Source organism: Bombus pyrosoma, linkage group LG4, assembly GCF_014825855.1.
Source record: "Bombus pyrosoma isolate SC7728 linkage group LG4, ASM1482585v1, whole genome shotgun sequence".
NCBI lineage: Eukaryota > Metazoa > Arthropoda > Insecta > Hymenoptera > Apidae > Bombus > Bombus pyrosoma.
The window spans coordinates 4,945,381-4,963,289 of NC_057773.1; the positions used below are offsets into that span (position 1 = coordinate 4,945,381).

The window sequence follows — 17,909 nt, forward strand, 5'->3', positions numbered from 1 at the left end:
CGCCACAGTATGTCACGATTAAAACCATTTGCATCGAAGCGCAGATGAAAAAGTACCAGTTCTAATATTAATCGCGTGCCATGAAACCAGACGTAAATTATTCATTAAAAACCATCGCTTTTTTTACAAATCCACTATAACGATTCCTATCGCGCAAAAGTTACTAATTCATTCTACGACATATTGTACATCCACGACATGTATTTTAACTTACTAAAGTCTTGTACAATTCCTTCGAAGATTTCAATAAAAATCAATGTAAACCTACGTCAAATCGAATAGGCACAAATCGAATATCTACCACTTCATTTTCATCCGTCCAAATTCTTCTCTTTGATGGTAAAAGTCACTATGATTTGGTGATTTGAAGCGACCTGTAGCGTTGTAGCGTGCGCCGAGGCAGCGTCGGACGAGCCGCGTCGATCGGAGTGGCCGATTGCACCAATTTACATGTCTCAATCCCATGTTAGCCTCGCGAGGGGTGAAGAGGGGCCAGGGGATGGAACGTACGGAACGTGTAGAGTCCAGAGGGTCGTGGGTCACGAGGACGTTCGTCTCGGGACGAGGGGGATCGGCGAGAATCGTTCGCATATTCATTAAAGAGCTCGAAGCTACTCCAACCCCCTTTTAAGACAGATAAGGCGATCGGTTCGTCCTCTGTCTCTGTGGAAAAAGTGCATCGAAAAATCACGTCGGTGTTAAGGGGATATTCTTGCGTGGGCTTTCGACCGATTGGCTTATCTTCAATAACGTTACGTGACTTGTAAATTGTAAATGAATATAAAAATTCTTTGTAACGGTTGAATTACGAAGCGAATATTTATGAGTCGTATCTTTCTCCTGATGAACAGAAATGCATAGAAATTGTTAATGAAGTTAGAGATAACCATCTAATAAAAAGTACTCGCTTCTTAGATGTTAAAATCGTAGAAATTTAGACACTTGAAACGGCAATGACGGGAAGGAATCAGTCTTCGTTTCTTCTTCTTTCTTTTGCGTTCATTTGCTGGAAAAAATATATTTCAGAATCTTTGTTCACGTTAACGTTTGTAAACGCGACAACTGAAATTGGTCAATAATCTGTGAAGCTAATTACCCTCCTAGGAGCTTCCAAACAGCTCGTAGCACCCAAAAGAACTATTTTAATTGTTCTTAAATTAATTGAACCTTAACCGTTATTTTACCTTGATATACGCGCGAGTCTGGTGCGAGGAATCAACCTATACGTTAGAAGAACTCAATTACCAATGAATAATGAAAAATATGTAAGAAAATTTGATAGATCAGATGCTATACTGAGTCCTATAGAGAGCAGTGGCAGTTGACATCGCCTCAGGCACAAATTATAAAAACTGAACAAGTAGCCAGTAGCTAAATCGTGCAAAAACGAAATTCACCGTCGTGGTGGACTGAGAACAAGTTGCAAAGAAGGACAAGGCACAGGTAACCGAGGAAAGGAGGCCGAACGACCTCGATAAAGCCACGAGACCATCGAGGAACCTTAAACGTTTCAGCTCATGCGGAAAAACCGCACGACATTCCATCTCCTTCTCTTCCATTTTCCCTCTTTCTTCCTCGCCCTTTTCATCCGTTCGGTTCGCTCGTTGACCATCGTAAATTTGATCAGTGCTCGAATTAATAACCGGGCGAGGGGATAAAAGAGCGCGTACGCGAGAGGCGAGGAGCTCCAACCGCGAGTAATTCTATACCCGTTGTGCGCGAACGAGCGATCAACCGAGTGGAAACCGAGGAGAAAGAACTGCTTCGAGCCTCCTCGTGGTCGGTCCTGTGTATCGCGTTGCTCGTGCGAGGCGACACGAGGAGATAGAGAGAAGCTCGAGGAACCGGCGGAGGCAATCGGAACGGAGGAGAGTAGAAGCAAGGAGAAATCGACGAGGGGAACAGAATGCTGCGATTTGGGGAAAAAAATTCGGTAAATGAAGAAGCTGTGGGTGAAGGGATATATAACGATGGATGGAGAAGAAGGATACAAATTGGAGAAATTGTTGGAATTAATCTCGAAGAATCAGAAAAGATGTTGAAGCGATATAAATTTGCCAAGCCTCGAATCAAAGAAGAAGAAATGTGCAACGAATAAAGAGAAAATTAATAGAGGAGCATAGAAAGAACGAAAGAAAAGAGTTCATCGAAAGAGTGTAAAGTCGGGAAGTTTAAAGAAGTTTTCGAAAGTCTATGATATACAATTCAGTAAGAACCATAAAAGAAGAACGCTTAATATGTAAAATAAAAGGAACGCCAGACTACAAAAATTAAAAGAAATTTGTCCACAAGAGGAAGATATAGAAAAAATTTGAAAGAGTGAAAGCGAAGAAAGTCTCGAATTATAAAAGAGGACAAGAATACAAAAAAAAAAAGAAAAAAACTGGACCTCGAATGAAAATGATAAGAAGCAGAATTAGCGATTGAAGAAGAGTGGCGGCGCGGAGTATTGAAAAGAGAAGAAGAAGATGCAGGGAAGAAGCCAGGCGAGGAAGCGAAGAACCGCCACCATATAACCAACGATGCTCCATACAAGCGAGCCGCCACCACGAGCTTAAGAAAGTGGTTTGTATATTACGTCGTTGGCCTGCGGTCGCAGGCAAATCGCCGCTAAAACGTTCTGGCCGCAGAATCCGCCTTCCTGCTCGCTCCTTTCCTTCTCCTTTTCCATCGTTCCTCGACTTCTCCTTCACCTTCTCTGGCCAGTTGTGGATATCTACCTGGTTACGAGCGCGCGCACCGAAAGGCAAGACTTTTAAAATCCACGCCACGGAATATTCCTCCGGTAGTACGAGCCGCAAGAATTCGTAGCGCTTAATTGAACTGGTTCTGCGGCAACGTCTCGCTGAGTTTGCATGGAAATTCGCGCAGCCTTCTCCTTGAATCCGCGTTACAAATCGATTCCTCGATACCTTCTCGCGTCGATATTTCAACATCGCATTTTTACTCGAGATATTTACGTTGTCAGGAAAGCGAGACGTTCTAGGGAACAACGTCGAGACTCGGAGACTTTAATGCTTGGTCAGGCGACGAACGTTGATATCTTGCCACGATTTTCGCATGGAATATCGCTGGCTTTGGCGTTTCAACATAGGTGTTCCATAAAATAAAGAATTTCTCGTATTAACTTGTATGTTGTAGTTCGTGCCGTGTAGTCGCATTTGTCGTCAAATTTGAACAGACTTTCTGTAGACAAACGTATTGTTTCACACCACGTAAGCAGATATATTTTACGCTTTTGGAATATCTGGAGAAATTCTTTTATCTGACCATTCCTGCAATCGAATGTATGAAATCTCTTTCGCTAAATATAGAGATTCTTTTCGGAGAAATTCAAAGCTGAAACTTCGCTTGGGTCGTTAACGCGTGACTTACATATTCTTCGGAGAAAGCACAGTCGATCAACTTCGATCATAATGTATATCCTTTACAAAATGATCATGATACTGAAATGTAATCCAAACTATTTTAAATCATATATACTAAAAAACACTGGTTAAAGATTAAATGGAAATCTCGGTATAAAAGACACACAGTCCAGATCAGTTAAAGATTACGCTTAATTCTCGTCCTGGAAAGCAGACAACCAACATGAAAAACGTGGAATTTTCAGTGTCAGCCTCGTCGAGGTTAGGAAGCCCAAGGGCGTCCGCGATCAGAGCGAGCCGGAAGCGGGCGTTGAGCAGTTCCCCGTACTCGGATCGTTTCGACATCGACAGCATGATCCGATTCAGCCCGAACAGCTTGGCCTCCATTGTGAACGGATCCCGGAGCAGCAGCGCGAGCGGCAGCTACGGTCATCTTTCCGCTGGTAAGCGATCATTTATCTAGTATCATTATTACCATACATGTCAAACTTATTGAATTATTCCCCAAGCAAGATTTACCGCATAATTAATTACACGTTGTCTTCGCCCTAGTAAGAGAATCGCTCTCCTTTCAAACGCTCTTACAAGTATTCGCTATACAGGGTGTCCCTCGACATCGGGAAACCATACCGGCACATGGAAACGATATAAAATGGTTCGTATAAATATACGCTTATCTTCGAGTTGTAGGGAATTTCTTCTTTAACAAATTCGATCTGCATACTTTTACGAGATCTGCCCAAAATAACCTGCGTGTATACGAACACAATACTGAAGTCGTTTTATCATTGACTGGGTGTGTGGATTAGACAGGATTGGGCAGGATTAGAATACGAGGTTCAACGTCGAATATCGACTACTGTTTAGCTCAATTAGTTTAATTTCTTCTATCTTTCGATAGAAATGTTCCGACGTAAAACTCGTCATAATTCGAAAACAAGGTCTAACAGGGCATATGTTAGCGCGAATCTTTTTTATTGTTACCATGCGCAGAATCCATCGCCGAAGCGGTTCCCCGATGCTGCGGGGACACCCTGTATGCATATTTATACATATACAAACTCTAAAGACGTTCAATGTGAATGACTCAAATTGCGCGGCAATTTTTGAATAATTTCTGAATAATTGGCCGGGCAGGTACAGGCCGATTATTCATCTCTCGGTTGTAAATTTTGGCGTGTCGTGGACTCGTGTGAAACACCTGTGCCTAATTATTCTCTTCTCCTGGATGGATGTTGCGAAAGAGGAGGGGATAACTGTTACGGCCGATTTACATGGCGGGATAAATAAGCGGCTGATTCGCGAGAGGCGGGGAAAGTCGCAATTAAGAGATCACCCGCGCCGGACACGAACCCGAAAACGTAAGTCACCGAGTGTTTATCCGATGTATTTCCACTGTTGGTCTACGTTGATTGATCGCTCGTAATTGCCGACGCGCTCGCGCCGCTTCATCGTCCACCGATCGGACCTCGACGCGGCCATAAACGTTTTCGCGAGGCTATACACGACACGTGAATTATACGCATGTAATTACACGTGTAGCCGGGCAGCGCGGTCGTTAATGTGCGACTACCGCGTGACAGCCGTATTTTCCGAGTTATTGCCCACGCCACGGGACGGAACCAAGCAATCGACCGTCGTAAACGAGTCACTCTTTTACACACGCTCCACTTGGTTCCTTTATTTGAGTATTTGCCGATTTTAAGCCGCTTGACCGGTGATCAAGGGTGTTTAATTTACGTCAGAGTAAAAGACTTTTCGGTGAGTAATACTCTTTCGAGATAATTACAGAAAGATTTAGATGATTTATCGCGCGATGGTTGTGATGGAGTCATATCGCAGAATTTGGATATTTTTCACCGCGATCGGCGATTATGCCTGTTTAAGTAACGTCAGAGTAAAATATTTCGGTGAACAAGTTTCTCTGATGATCGTATAAACGTTGGTTTATAATTATTCCTTCGGACAAATATCGCATTCGTACAGGGCGAGGTACAGTAGTAAAAATCTACCTAACTGTTTTTTTTTTCTTTTTTGGAAATGATCCATATGTCGATTTATTTTTTCTACTGAATTGAATAAAACGGTAGACCAATCGTTCAAATCCTAGAGACGAAACCCTATTTCTGAATCAAATCGTCGAGATGGTTGCAGTCGTACAGCGTCTAACAACGTTTGCTTGAAATATTTTTTAACGACATATACTTTCTTCGGCGAAAGATAAATGCGTTGGACAATATAAATTAATCTGAATTTATCCATCGATTGAATCTGAGATTATTTACTTTTCCCAAAAAGTTTTGAAATTACACCTTATTAATAAACCACGAAAAAGCCTGCGAAGAACATTTCTCAAGATTCAATTTCAGAATTCCCAACAGTTGATCCAATCTCGAAACAGATCATGAATGCACTTCATCTATACCCTTACTTTAATCGAGTAACGATTCTCACGGAATCGGCTGTATATTACAGAGGCAGCATAATCCGAGTGTATATCATTTGCTGATCGCGTGGAAGCGATTCAACATTCGTCGTAAAACATTGGATCGTCGGTTTCTCAGGAAAACCGGGTCCCTGGCCGTCCCGAATTACCATAATTACCGGACCTATACGAAACGAATAAAGTCATTGGTGGTAGCGTTAACGTGGAAGGCCTCGTCCTCGTAAGGATCAGGTCCTGACGTTTAAGGGCGTGCGGAAGGGAGGCGGCAAGGGGGATAAAGGGGCATCGAATTAAAGTGGCGGTGCGCATGAAGCCATTATAAGGCCGGTTGCAACCGCGGCGCGTCCCACAAATCGGACCCCGGACCTCCTTGCTCGCGAGTTAAGAGCAGCCGGTAATTTGCGATTAAATGAAGTAATTAACGGATTAAAATTCAAGTGACGCGCGATCGCCGGTCGTTTGTCAGCCTGGCGTTGTACGATGCTCCGCGGGATGCTCCCCGCTCGTTAATGTCGCCATCGTACGCTACCGATCAGAGATTCCTCCCTTTTTCCTTAGGGACGTTCTTTTGTAAACTTACATTTCTGCGGGCAGAAATAACGCGCGTACATATATATGTAGAATAGTCGACGAGTAGAAGGAATGAAACAGGGAATTCGAAGCATTATCGTTTACTCGGAATTTTTTCGCGGAGTCGATGAGTCTGGAGAGCCGTGTTTAAGTCATTATAGGTCTCGCGGTGTCCATTTGGGAATTCTAAGAGGGAGTTTGTAATATGTTTCGTGACACTGATTACGATGACCGCTTCTTTTAGATAAAAATATGTGTATTGTATTTGATATTTTAAAGTGTATGCATTTTTTTGACTGAATTTACGAAGAACTAATTGCCATTCATAGAATTGTACGTGTAATGATTTTAGACTGTCAGTGGTTCTTTCTTTCATGGTATAATATATATATGTAGTGTTGTAACATGAGAGCTTACACAATTGATTTAATTATTTTACCAATTATTTTACCATTGATTTTTTTATTTTACCAAGTTTGAAAAGAATTAGTGGAATGAAAAGATAAATGCAATCATAGATTCTTGGAATAATATGTCGAATAAGAATTCATCAATCGTAAAAGGTACAGCGTATGATTTCATATCAACGTTCACCTAAAAACATTAAATTTCTTTCATTTGAACATCAGGTTCTGAGATGCTGACTTAAAATGAGAATCGGATTCTGATAAAAAGACGAAAATTCTATAACAAAATTAAAGGACAGGAATAAAAGTATAAACGATTAATAAATCGCTACCTGCTTGTGTCTAAAGTAGCAATACCTGAATCAGAATGCAACCGATCGTAAATTCGAGATTTTCCAGCGCTAGTTTTCATCTAAGAGACAGAGTGTTTTATGAAATTTTTCATAGGTGATGGTCGGCGTCGCACACAGAGAATAGCGCCGGTGATTAAGCGATTATCGTTCGGTATACGACTAGACAACCGGTTACCACGACGATGTACAGTCGATTCCACGAAATTATAGTGTTCTTAAATAAAGCATCGTAGGCGTGCGCTCCGTGCGTTCCTTCGGTTTTATGTTCATTGGAATCGCGACGAACGATCAATGCACCGAGAGAAATACAACCCGACAAACATTTTACAGTCTCACACGTAAAACGTAACTATTCTTACGTGCTTCTTCACCCTAAGAATGAGACATAAACTCTGCTTGCAATATGGCAAATGATTTTCTTCTTGTCTTTTGCAATCTTGCAATTTTGCTTATTGATTGGAACTTAGCAAAGATCTACAGCCGTTACTTGTTTATATTTTCTGCAGATTGGTATTAAAAATTCCTGGAAACGCAATAAATGTATCTCTTTGTACGGATCGCCTAATCTTCATCTATTTTATAATTAACTTTCTCACGCTTGACGTTGCGTTCATATAACATTATATTTCAATAAGTTAGTAATTAACTAAATGATAAATGTGTCTGTTTTCAACAAGCCGATCTTGAATTTCATATCATTGTGCTAGTCATCGATATGAATAATTCATAAGGGAGAATTCTTTCTCATAATCGAAAAAACTGATATTAATTTCTCGTTGAACGTTGAGAATAAGATAGGGCGAAGAAAAGAACTTGGGAATAAAGAAACAATTATTCCTTGAATCTCTATAACATACATAAGTTAAAGATCGCGTGGTAGGCGATCAAATTCGTGAGTTATTGGAATTGATTAAAAGATCAAATATAATCAATGACGTAGGTAACGTAATAACAACCCCTTCCTTTCTCCTTTTTGTTTCTTTTCTTCAGCTCTAATAATCATGTTGTTGACGTAATGTTAATCTTGCGATAAAAAAAGTCAGAAAAATGAGAAGAAATTCTTGGAAAGATAATAATCAATTGACGCAGCTGTTTGCGTTACCAATTCCACGTACTTTATGGCAGGAACCAGTGATTAATTTAGGATGCAGAGAAATATTTTAAATCCCGTTTCTGCTCGTCTTCGCCGGTCATTACAAGCTTCGGAAACGTCGCGTAATTACTAAATGATACAGCAAACTCGAGTTTTGTCGGCAAACTGCTTCGTTTCACGAGAAATGGCCACCGATCAGCGTTTCTGGAAACTATCTCGAAAAATCTTATTCGATTAACGTCGTCGATTAAAAAACATGGCGAATATTCGTCGTTATTTTAAAACGAGTCATCGTAAAATCGTTAAGCGTTCGTGTTAAGGCAACGTGCTCGCTTTTATGAAGCACACCGCCTAGAATCGTAGACACGCATGGGCGTGACCGGTCGCCTAAGCGCTTTGGCGCGCGTCCGCGATGGCACCGTCGATGGTGCTCCGTGACATCGACGATTGACTGCTAATCGGTGACGTGATTCTGTGCAGAAAGACTTAAAAGGTGATTCTAACCGTGCTGCAATAGATTCAAGACGATTTCAAGTTTATGTACGCTTACGTAAGCTTCCTAGCCTGATATTATAGCAAAATCGGTGAGTAACGTCGTAATAAACGAGATTATTCACGCGAATAGCGCGAAGACGTGACAATCATTAATCAAATATTTACGAATTTACGAATTGTATTTATTTATAATTAAAGAACCACGCAAGATCATCCGTGGAAAAGAACGTCACGATTCGTTGTTCAAAAATCAAGTGAAATTAACTGTTTTAATAAATCGAGGTGAATATCGCAGAATTATATGATTTATTAACCGAGCATTCAGAAATTTACAAGTAAAAAGCATTTTTATCAACGTTAGATTATATCTACGTGAAATCGAAAGAACAGATTCATTTCTCAGAAAATGATTACGATTCGTTGCTCAAACACCGAGTTGAAAAGACTATCGTAATAAATAAGACTATTCGTACGTAAGAAATGTACGTAATAAAGTATAAAGATTATTAGCAACTATTTACAAGCGGAAGATATTTTTAGCCACAGCTACATTGCATCTAATGTAGGTTCGAAAGAGCGAATTTGTTTTGTGAAAATTGGTCACGATCCATCGTTCAAACATCGAAAGTAGCTCCTGTTTGGTATACGTCGATCATACATAAATGATCGTGAGGTTTAATTTATAGAGCAGCGACAGGGAGCCTGTCAATCGAGACTTCGATTAGGAGGAAGCGTGATCTTGTAAGGCTCGTCACGTAACGCACCGACATCGCCATATCGAACGTTGGTTAATTTAGCCGTGGCAATTTATTGAGCGAACTCGCTGCCAACCGTGCGTATCGCTAATATTTCATCGTGCAACCAGCTACCGATTAAATCGTGTCTCAACCCAATTATGCTATATAAGCAAGCTTAAAATTTGACAATATCGATATGGCTGATCGAAAGACATCTCGGTCGTACCATGTACGTATCGACAAACCGGATGACAACTAAGATTGTAGTATGACGGACGTTTGAATCTCTGCGCGGATGAACAATGTAATGTCGTTGTTTGATTGATTTTGCAATGATGTAGCTATGTGATTTACCGCAGTGAAAATTTATTTATTCCATATACACATATGGGAGTAATTAAAAATCGATACGTGTTTCATAGAATCCAAGAATTTCAAGGAGAGTAGAGTTTTGTAACAAGCAACAGCCGATAAATACCTGCGTAGCGTTAGTTTATAATAATCTCGAAACAAAATTCGAACAATAAAATCTGGCCGATTAAATCTAACTAACCAGTTGATGTTTTAATCGAATCTTTTAGAAACCGATTCTCAATTAACCCAATTTTATTTACTTCAATCGACAAAGATTCTCGTGCGGTTGATAAAGCATCCTCAATTAAATAAATTACACAACACGAAAACCATCGATAATCCGAATGATTTAACTCGTTACTCCCAATTAACGAGTGGGATATAATCGGAACTCTGCAAACGTACATCTACAATGTATTTCCGTATCAAACTTACACATCCTGGCAGCATGCCCGATCCAACGAGCGCGCTTTCTCGATAATTAATTGCGAGGAAATCCAGTTGGCGGTTGTAGAAAGCCGAAAGCCGATACCGTTACAAACGAAACAGGAAAAAAGTGTCGGTGTAACAGCGAATTATTCGTACGATTGGTCGTTGATTTCATCAGGCGATAACGAGCAGCGTCGCTGCCACTACGTTGGTTAAATAGTTAACGCGAATTCAGTGGACGAGGGTGGCGATACACCGGGGATAATCGATAGAGATCGAAATCGGACCGCGTCCATTCTCTTGACAGTCGGGGCACGCCACGCCGGACTTCCGGCACGTAGGCCAAGCTTGCATTTCAATGCTACGAGCCTCTCTTACGAGACCATAAGGTTGTGTGTACCGGTGATCGTGTAGGCTGCGTTATTTCTCGTTCTTTCTCTTCTACACAAGGAAAAAGGAACGACACGATACACGTCTCGATAAACGCATACTTAGGAAAGACATTTATAAAACACCGGATAGATGGTGGGTTGCACCAATCGACTATCGGCGTTCGTTAACCGCGTTTTTGCTTTAAAATGAAGTTTGCAGATTGTGCCTGAAGTAATTACGATTAGATGAACGATAACACGTTGCTGCATTCTTCCAGTATCACTGTACCATTTGGCAAATGCGCGTTTAGAGTAGAAATGTTTATGCATTTATAGGAAATTAGACTGTCATGTAAGGCGTTATAATAATTTTCTAGTAAAGTTCCGAGATACAGAGAAAGCTTTGGATAACAAATTTTAATTTCTATTTATAAGATACGGTTACGAGACTCAATTCGATCGAAAATTTCTCAGACAGTAGCTACGTTACACGAGAACGGAGTATGTGTATTTGATGTATTTTACAACCCCACTATAGCGGTTAAGGGATAAGCGTGTAAGAATATGCAAAAATATACAAAATTTCTAAAGCGGAGTGTTCGTTAAAATATTTAAAGGGCGAAGCAAATTTATACTTAGATTTCATTCCTTTAGTCGTATTCATAAGGATATAAACGTGCACTCTACTAGTGATGCATTGTACATGGTCGTGCCATTTTTCTATTAAACACTTGTTTTTAAACGTCTATCTGTTATCTTTCAACGATTTTTTTCAATAAAATTGTTCACTGTTATTTATTAATTTTTCTTATCGTTTTCTGTTACAGCAATGAGCCCAGCTTTGGGAATGCACCCAGGAATGGCGCCACACCTGCAGCAACTTCAGGCGCATCTTTTAAGGAGCGCAGCTGCCGCAGCTCTTCTACCCCATGCTCACCCCCTACAACCCCCTGCACCACCTCCACCACCACCTCATCCACACACCCATGCCCACGGATTATCGCCGCATTCGCAATTATACCCCGGTGTGCCACCTCATTCCACGGCCTCAGCAACCCTCGGACCACATGGTGGAGGATTGCCGCCAAAAACTGAGGTAAGCGTGGACATTTTTCATAATTTCCAATATTAATCAGTTCTTAATTCTTAGCCAATGACATAGATTTTAATCTATGTTAATATCATTTTGCACTTTAAAATAAAACCCGACGTTAAATCACGCAATTAGTCCATGAAAGGTACATATACGTAGATATTTTGCCCAAGCTTAAAAATTATATCACTTACACAAACTGTTAGTATTAAATATGTAATAAAATAAATATCTCTGGTAATGTAAAATAGTATTCCCGAAGAGGAATTTCAAACAAGCCAATACACTTGATTCTCGAATAAAATATAACCTTTCAATGGCTCGAATACCTTGAAAGAAATATCGAGCTGGAAATAATGAAGTACCTACCTATACTTGTACCAGTCTATGCCTTATACATGAAACATCGATTCAATGAATATGTAAAAACAATATCTGGTGGATCTTTCGTCATGCTCTCGTCTCACGCAATACACAATTCTAGCAAACATATCACTTAGTACAGCGCTGCATATCGCAGAATTACAGATGCCTGTTCGATTGTTAGTGGCAGTCAGGCATGGACGTATGCTCGATAGCTCGTCATCGATTCATCTGGAATAAGCAATAAGTAATCGTTCCCTCAGCCTTCCATGTTTTTCCTCCTACTAACCAAGTACCGTGCACGCCGTTCACAGTCACTGGAAGGTTTTCAGAAGACTTCTCAGCTTCATCCTCGTGGTACGCAAGGAGCAAAGGGGGAGAAAGAGAAAAAGATTGGGTTACCCTCGCATGGTCCTCGGGTTACAAGCAATCTCGCGCACATTATTTCGCCAGATTCCACCCCCGTCCACCTGACCATCGTCTTTTATCTTCTTCCTTCTCTTCTTTAGCTTCTTCTCCACTCTTACGTTCTACGTTTGCGTCGTTGTTAAACGCGCTCTCCGTATACCCTAGCCTTTACTCTCTTTGTTAAACCTCTCGTTTCTATTCACCAGCGGTTTCTTTAAAGCTCTTCGTTTCTATGTTTCTAGCCGGCTTTCTGTTTCTCCTGTTTGCTCTGATTTATTTACATCCGCGGCGGCGTTTTCATTTTCTCCGCCAGCGACACGACTCGCCGCGTGTCCGCACGCTGTAAAGTTCCCGTGCCTGATTGCATCGACTCGCGTTTCTCGCATCGTTCCATAGTACGCTGTACTCGTGCACGATCTTTCCCACAGGGAAGTGATCGATGGATTTATAGGCACGTCGTAATCGAGAGGTTACTTACTTGTACGGGGATCTCGGGTAGATCGCCTCAATTCCTGCAACGTTAATTCCGGCCGTCGTAACGTCTCTATGCTAATATCAGCTGATACATAGACGGCGGATTTTTCTGCATTTTTATATTTACATAACTAAAGAAATGGAATTTAAAGGAAAATTTGTTTTATCTATCAAGTATAGTAACAAGTACACTTTACTTTCGGACATTTTGTGTATTTTTGCATATTACAGGCACTGTGAACATTTTTCTGAACTTCAAATTTTACATTCTATAGTTTGTAAATTCTATATACCATCTAAAACTGAGAATTTTCTATCTTCTGTTTTATGTTACTGTTGCTTTTTATCTTTGTAAATATATATAGCATTCTAGAACTGAAAATTTTCTTCCTACTTTCTAATTTCTTCTCCAATTTTCTTGTCTAACTTTTTTCCTTTTAATAGTAGCTTTATAGATTCAAGATTATTAGCTTAATACTCGCTACCACTGCTACTGTTTAACGAGTATTATAAATACGTACGGTTTATGGTATTCGACGATGTTGTAGTGTACGATAAATTTCACGATCAGACAACTTAATTGAAGGAAGTTCCAGTAAACCATTCACGCGTTTCCCGACGCACGATCAAGCAATATGGCGCTATACCGTCGTAAGCGCCTTGAAAGTGTTAATAATCTTTATCTACCTTCTGTATCTTTCTCGGCAACCAGAAGTGCTAAAAGTTTCTTCTTGGGGAACGTTTGCCTAATATCTTCCCAGGCCTTGAAACTACTTTCATCTATTCGTTACTCTTCCATTAACCTAAGTCGTGAAAGCTTCCAGAATTTGATAATCGTTGCTAGAATCGAATAAAAAATAAAAATCTTCTGCCCCTCAGCTTTATATTTCATCAGAGATGGAAATGTTAAACTAACGTTTCCGTTATTTGCAGAATTACGAAATATTGTCAAACATTCGTTTAATTTTTTTCAGCATTTACAAATTCATATTCGATTAAAAAAACTATAATTGTTGGAAATTCCATTTATAGGTAAAATTTTCAGAGAATTTTATAAATGAAACTCTCATAATTCAGAATTCCTTTATTTATATCTTATAGTTGTAAAATATTTATTTATCAATTTCATTATAGTATATTCTTGTTTCTGAATACTGAGAAGATTAAAACCAACAATTAACCAAAATTAAATTCTAATCGCCAGCAGTTGTACTTGAAACATAATCGCATTGTGATATCGTTAAAAATTACCTTACCATCTTTCTCCGACGTTCCGAGTTAGCTATCATCGAACGTCTAAGAAATTTTCAAAATTCCTCCATAGCTGATCAAACTGCTCAAACAACTGTATTCAATCGGTGTTCAATCCTCAAACCCTTGGAACTAGCATCTCCATTTCAGTTGCAATTTATCGCAAGGTAGAAACGAGAATGTGGGCGGAGTTATGTCGAACTACGTCTGTATCATAACACAGAAGCAGGCAACCATCGGTTTACGAGGGCAAGGAACGATCGATCGGTTGAGTGCAGGGCTATACGGTACGCGATAATTGCGAGATCGCGTGCAGATCGTGTGTCACGAGGCGAGCTTCCTTCTGTGGTACCCCGAACGCCGCTGTTTGTTTCAGAAAATCGCTGGCCTAGTGTCAAAGATCGCCGATACGAACCTTCTGAATTCCTGCAGCGATCGAATTAGCAACTATCCGTTCTCCAATATCCTCCGTACTTGCTACCAACTTTAAATCACCTGGAATGATAATCGCTTCACACTCGATGTAAATTGGAGTTCGATACGCGGCTCGTTATTAATCTTTTTTTAGTTGCGTGACGTAAGAAATTACAGTGAATGTTTCGTGCGATCTGTTATTTCCATTAACGTCGATGTGACGTCCAGTTGAAGTCCAGGAACGTGTGTTTAACGTCGGATAAAATCGATGGAAATTTAATTAGTCTGGCTTAGCAAGGGATTATAGCAATTTTTTAAAGTGCATATGAAGTGGTGTTCAACGTGTTGGTTCGGTTAATGAGGAGACGCGTGATATAATTGTGATAGTCAGTTATATTAAAATCAACCTAGGTACAAGTACAGAGTCAGTATATTACGTCGTAATCGTCGCTCGCTCAATGCTATTCGCTTGCTAGACTTGCTAGACTCACTACAATTATTGTGCTAGAGACAGCATGTTCGTCTATTTATATTGGCCGGGGAGTTCCGGAAAATTTGAATTTGATTCCGATTAAAGATTGCACATAACGGCGATATTGTTTTGTCCGGAGTTTGTTTACCTTTAAAACACGTACATCAAAACGGCGTATCAACTCCGAGGCAAAACAACAACATGAGTCACTCTCCATTCGAATCGTCCTATGACCCATGTGCCGTTATACATACGTAATTCAGAGGGATTGGTAATCGAAGAGATTGATGATCGGTTTGCAGAGCACGGAGTCCTGCAGAAAAGCGTCAGAATCGTCGACCAGGTCGGTGACGGCCGAGGCGGACACGTCTTCGAGGAGAGCTTCTACGAAGGTAAAAAGGGAACCTGCGACGACGACGACGAACGCTGCCACGACCACAGCACCACCTACTCATCCTCAAGGACTTAGCCCTAGCGAAGATCTTCGAGATGAACCTGGAGATTTTATCGAAACAAACTGTCACTGGAGAGACTGTGGTCTTGAGTTTCCTACTCAGGTGAGGATTTTAATAACGCTTTTTGAATTGTAAAATTTAATTAGCTTCTTAAAATATACAAGTTCCTAAATTTTCACGTAATTTTCCTTTTATTCCTATCGTTATTTTAATCCAATGTGATTGTAAGCTTGTAACATAAATTCGTCTTGTTTTTATATTTATTACATAAACGAAAAGAGGAGACGCAATATATATAGGTACAATTTAATGTTATATAATAGTGTGTTAGTGTGTCCTAGTGTGTTAATTTACTTAGTAGAAGAATCAATCTAAAAGTTAATTTAGTAGTTCTATATTTTGGTTCTTAAAATTAATACTTTACATTTTTATCACTTACAGGATGATCTTGTGAAGCACATCAACAATGACCATATACATGCGAACAAGAAGAGCTTCGTCTGTGGTTGGGAGGAGTGCTCGAGGGAAGAAAAACCATTTAAGGCTCAATATATGTTGGTAGTGCACATGAGAAGGCATACCGGTGAAAAACCTCATAAGTGTACTGTGAGTACATGAAACTTCGAACGAAGATTCGCAACGTACTAGTTAAATATTTATATTTATGCTATAATTTGTGTAATTACAGTTCGAGGGATGTTTCAAAGCATATTCGCGTCTGGAGAACTTGAAGACGCATCTGAGGTCCCATACCGGAGAAAAACCATATACTTGTGAATATCCTGGTTGCAGCAAGGCATTTAGTAATGCTAGCGATCGCGCGAAACACCAAAACAGGACTCATTCCAACGAGGTAATTATTAAATATAAAATCAACTCTCTCTTAATTAGCGGGATACTTAATTATAGAAGTTAAGATTAAATACCGCAAAATTAAACAATTTCTAATTTATATTATTTTAACTAACTATACCAATTAAGACATAAGACAAAAATTTCTAAAATTAAATGTACACCAAAATCAAATTTCCTAAATTGTATTTCCAAAATTTAAAAGTATGATCTTTGTGCTCATACCATAATCTTTAACACCGTGATTTCCAGAAACCATACGTTTGCAAGGCGCCAGGTTGCACGAAAAGGTACACCGATCCATCATCTCTGAGGAAACACGTGAAAACTGTGCACGGCGCAGAATTCTACGCCAATAAGAAGCACAAAGGAGGCGGTGGAGATGGCGGAGGCAGTGACGAAGCTGGTGCAGGTGGCCATAGTCCTAGCAGAAGCGAAGATCTCCATCCGAAGACACCTAGTTTGTCAAGTCCGAGTGTGAAATCTGAAAGTGAAGCGAATAGTCCACCTAGTATGATGCAGCAACAAGGTAGCCCATTAGTTGGTGGCTGCAATGACGAAGTTGCTGGTGTCAGTGCATTGACTGGTGATGGCGTTGCCTTGGCTGAGGAACCTTGGAACGAGGAACCCGATGACTTGGATATCGCTGATTTGCCAGTTGCTCTACGTGCCATGGTGAGTTATATACTTCTTTGAGCTTAGCAATATTCCTGACAATATAAGATGGTTGTATAATTGTAAATCATAAATGAGAAATATTTGGTTATCGTAATAGATAGAGATGCAAAATATGTAGAAGACGACTTTAGTAACAACGATATGCTACATCTTCTTTCTACATTTGCAATAATAAATCTAAATTACTCGATCTAAAATGATCAATTTCTGATTAATACAACAGGTTGGCGGAATGGAATCGCAGCAGCAGCAACAACCTCCTCCTCCTGCTTCGCGGAATCGTCTGAAAGGCAGACTGAACGCAAAAGGCATGCCGAGCTTGCCAGTAAGCGTGTCCGGTATGAGGGGAACACGTGGTATGGGTCCTCAGGGTAACATCGGCGACCTGAATAGGAGGATCACTGACCTGAAGATGGAGGGTGGCGGTCCCGCCCGCCAAACGAGTCTTTCTGACCTGCAACTCAGGCTGCAACCTCTCAACGAGCCACGAAGGGATAGCAACAGTACTGTGAGCACCTATTACGGTAGCATGAAGTCCACGGACTTTGGTAGTAGAAGAAGCAGCCAGGCTAGCGGGGTCAGCGCTGTCAGAATGGGTCAAACTGGACCTGGAAGCTTCTACGATCCCATCAGTCCAGGAACATCACGAAGAAGCAGTCAAATGAGTACCACTTCCGGTAGAATGAACCCACCGAGTCACCTTCAAGGACCTTACTCGACGAGCAATCTTGTCGTTCAGACGCAAAATATGTCTCTTCAGGTTGGTAGATGAATATTTTATCTCTTTTCTTATTATGTTTGTTTTGGTTGTATTAATAGTGTGCGT

General features: G+C 40.4%; 1 protein-coding gene across 7 annotated transcripts in view; it reads left to right on the forward strand.

Annotated features, from left to right (window-relative positions):
• The window catches only part of LOC122567176 (transcriptional activator cubitus interruptus), a 143,937-nt gene that overhangs the window by 122,631 nt on the left and 3,397 nt on the right, over positions 1–17,909 (forward strand). For 2 of the 7 annotated variants that reach the window (XM_043725471.1, XM_043725473.1), the window contains exons 4-10: positions 3,614–3,811; positions 11,451–11,719; positions 15,401–15,655; positions 15,995–16,159; positions 16,242–16,406; positions 16,658–17,080; positions 17,307–17,843. In XM_043725471.1, coding sequence (XP_043581406.1) covers positions 3,614–3,811; positions 11,451–11,719; positions 15,401–15,655; positions 15,995–16,159; positions 16,242–16,406; positions 16,658–17,080; positions 17,307–17,843 — 2,012 coding nt within the window. Of the gene's footprint in view, positions 1–3,613; positions 3,812–4,010; positions 4,024–4,581; positions 4,730–4,817; positions 5,130–8,608; positions 8,822–11,450; positions 11,720–15,400; positions 15,656–15,994; positions 16,160–16,241; positions 16,407–16,657; positions 17,081–17,306; positions 17,844–17,909 lie in introns of those variants that run through there. The other 5 variants (XM_043725477.1, XM_043725474.1, XM_043725476.1 and 2 more) reach the window with 5 other exon arrangements.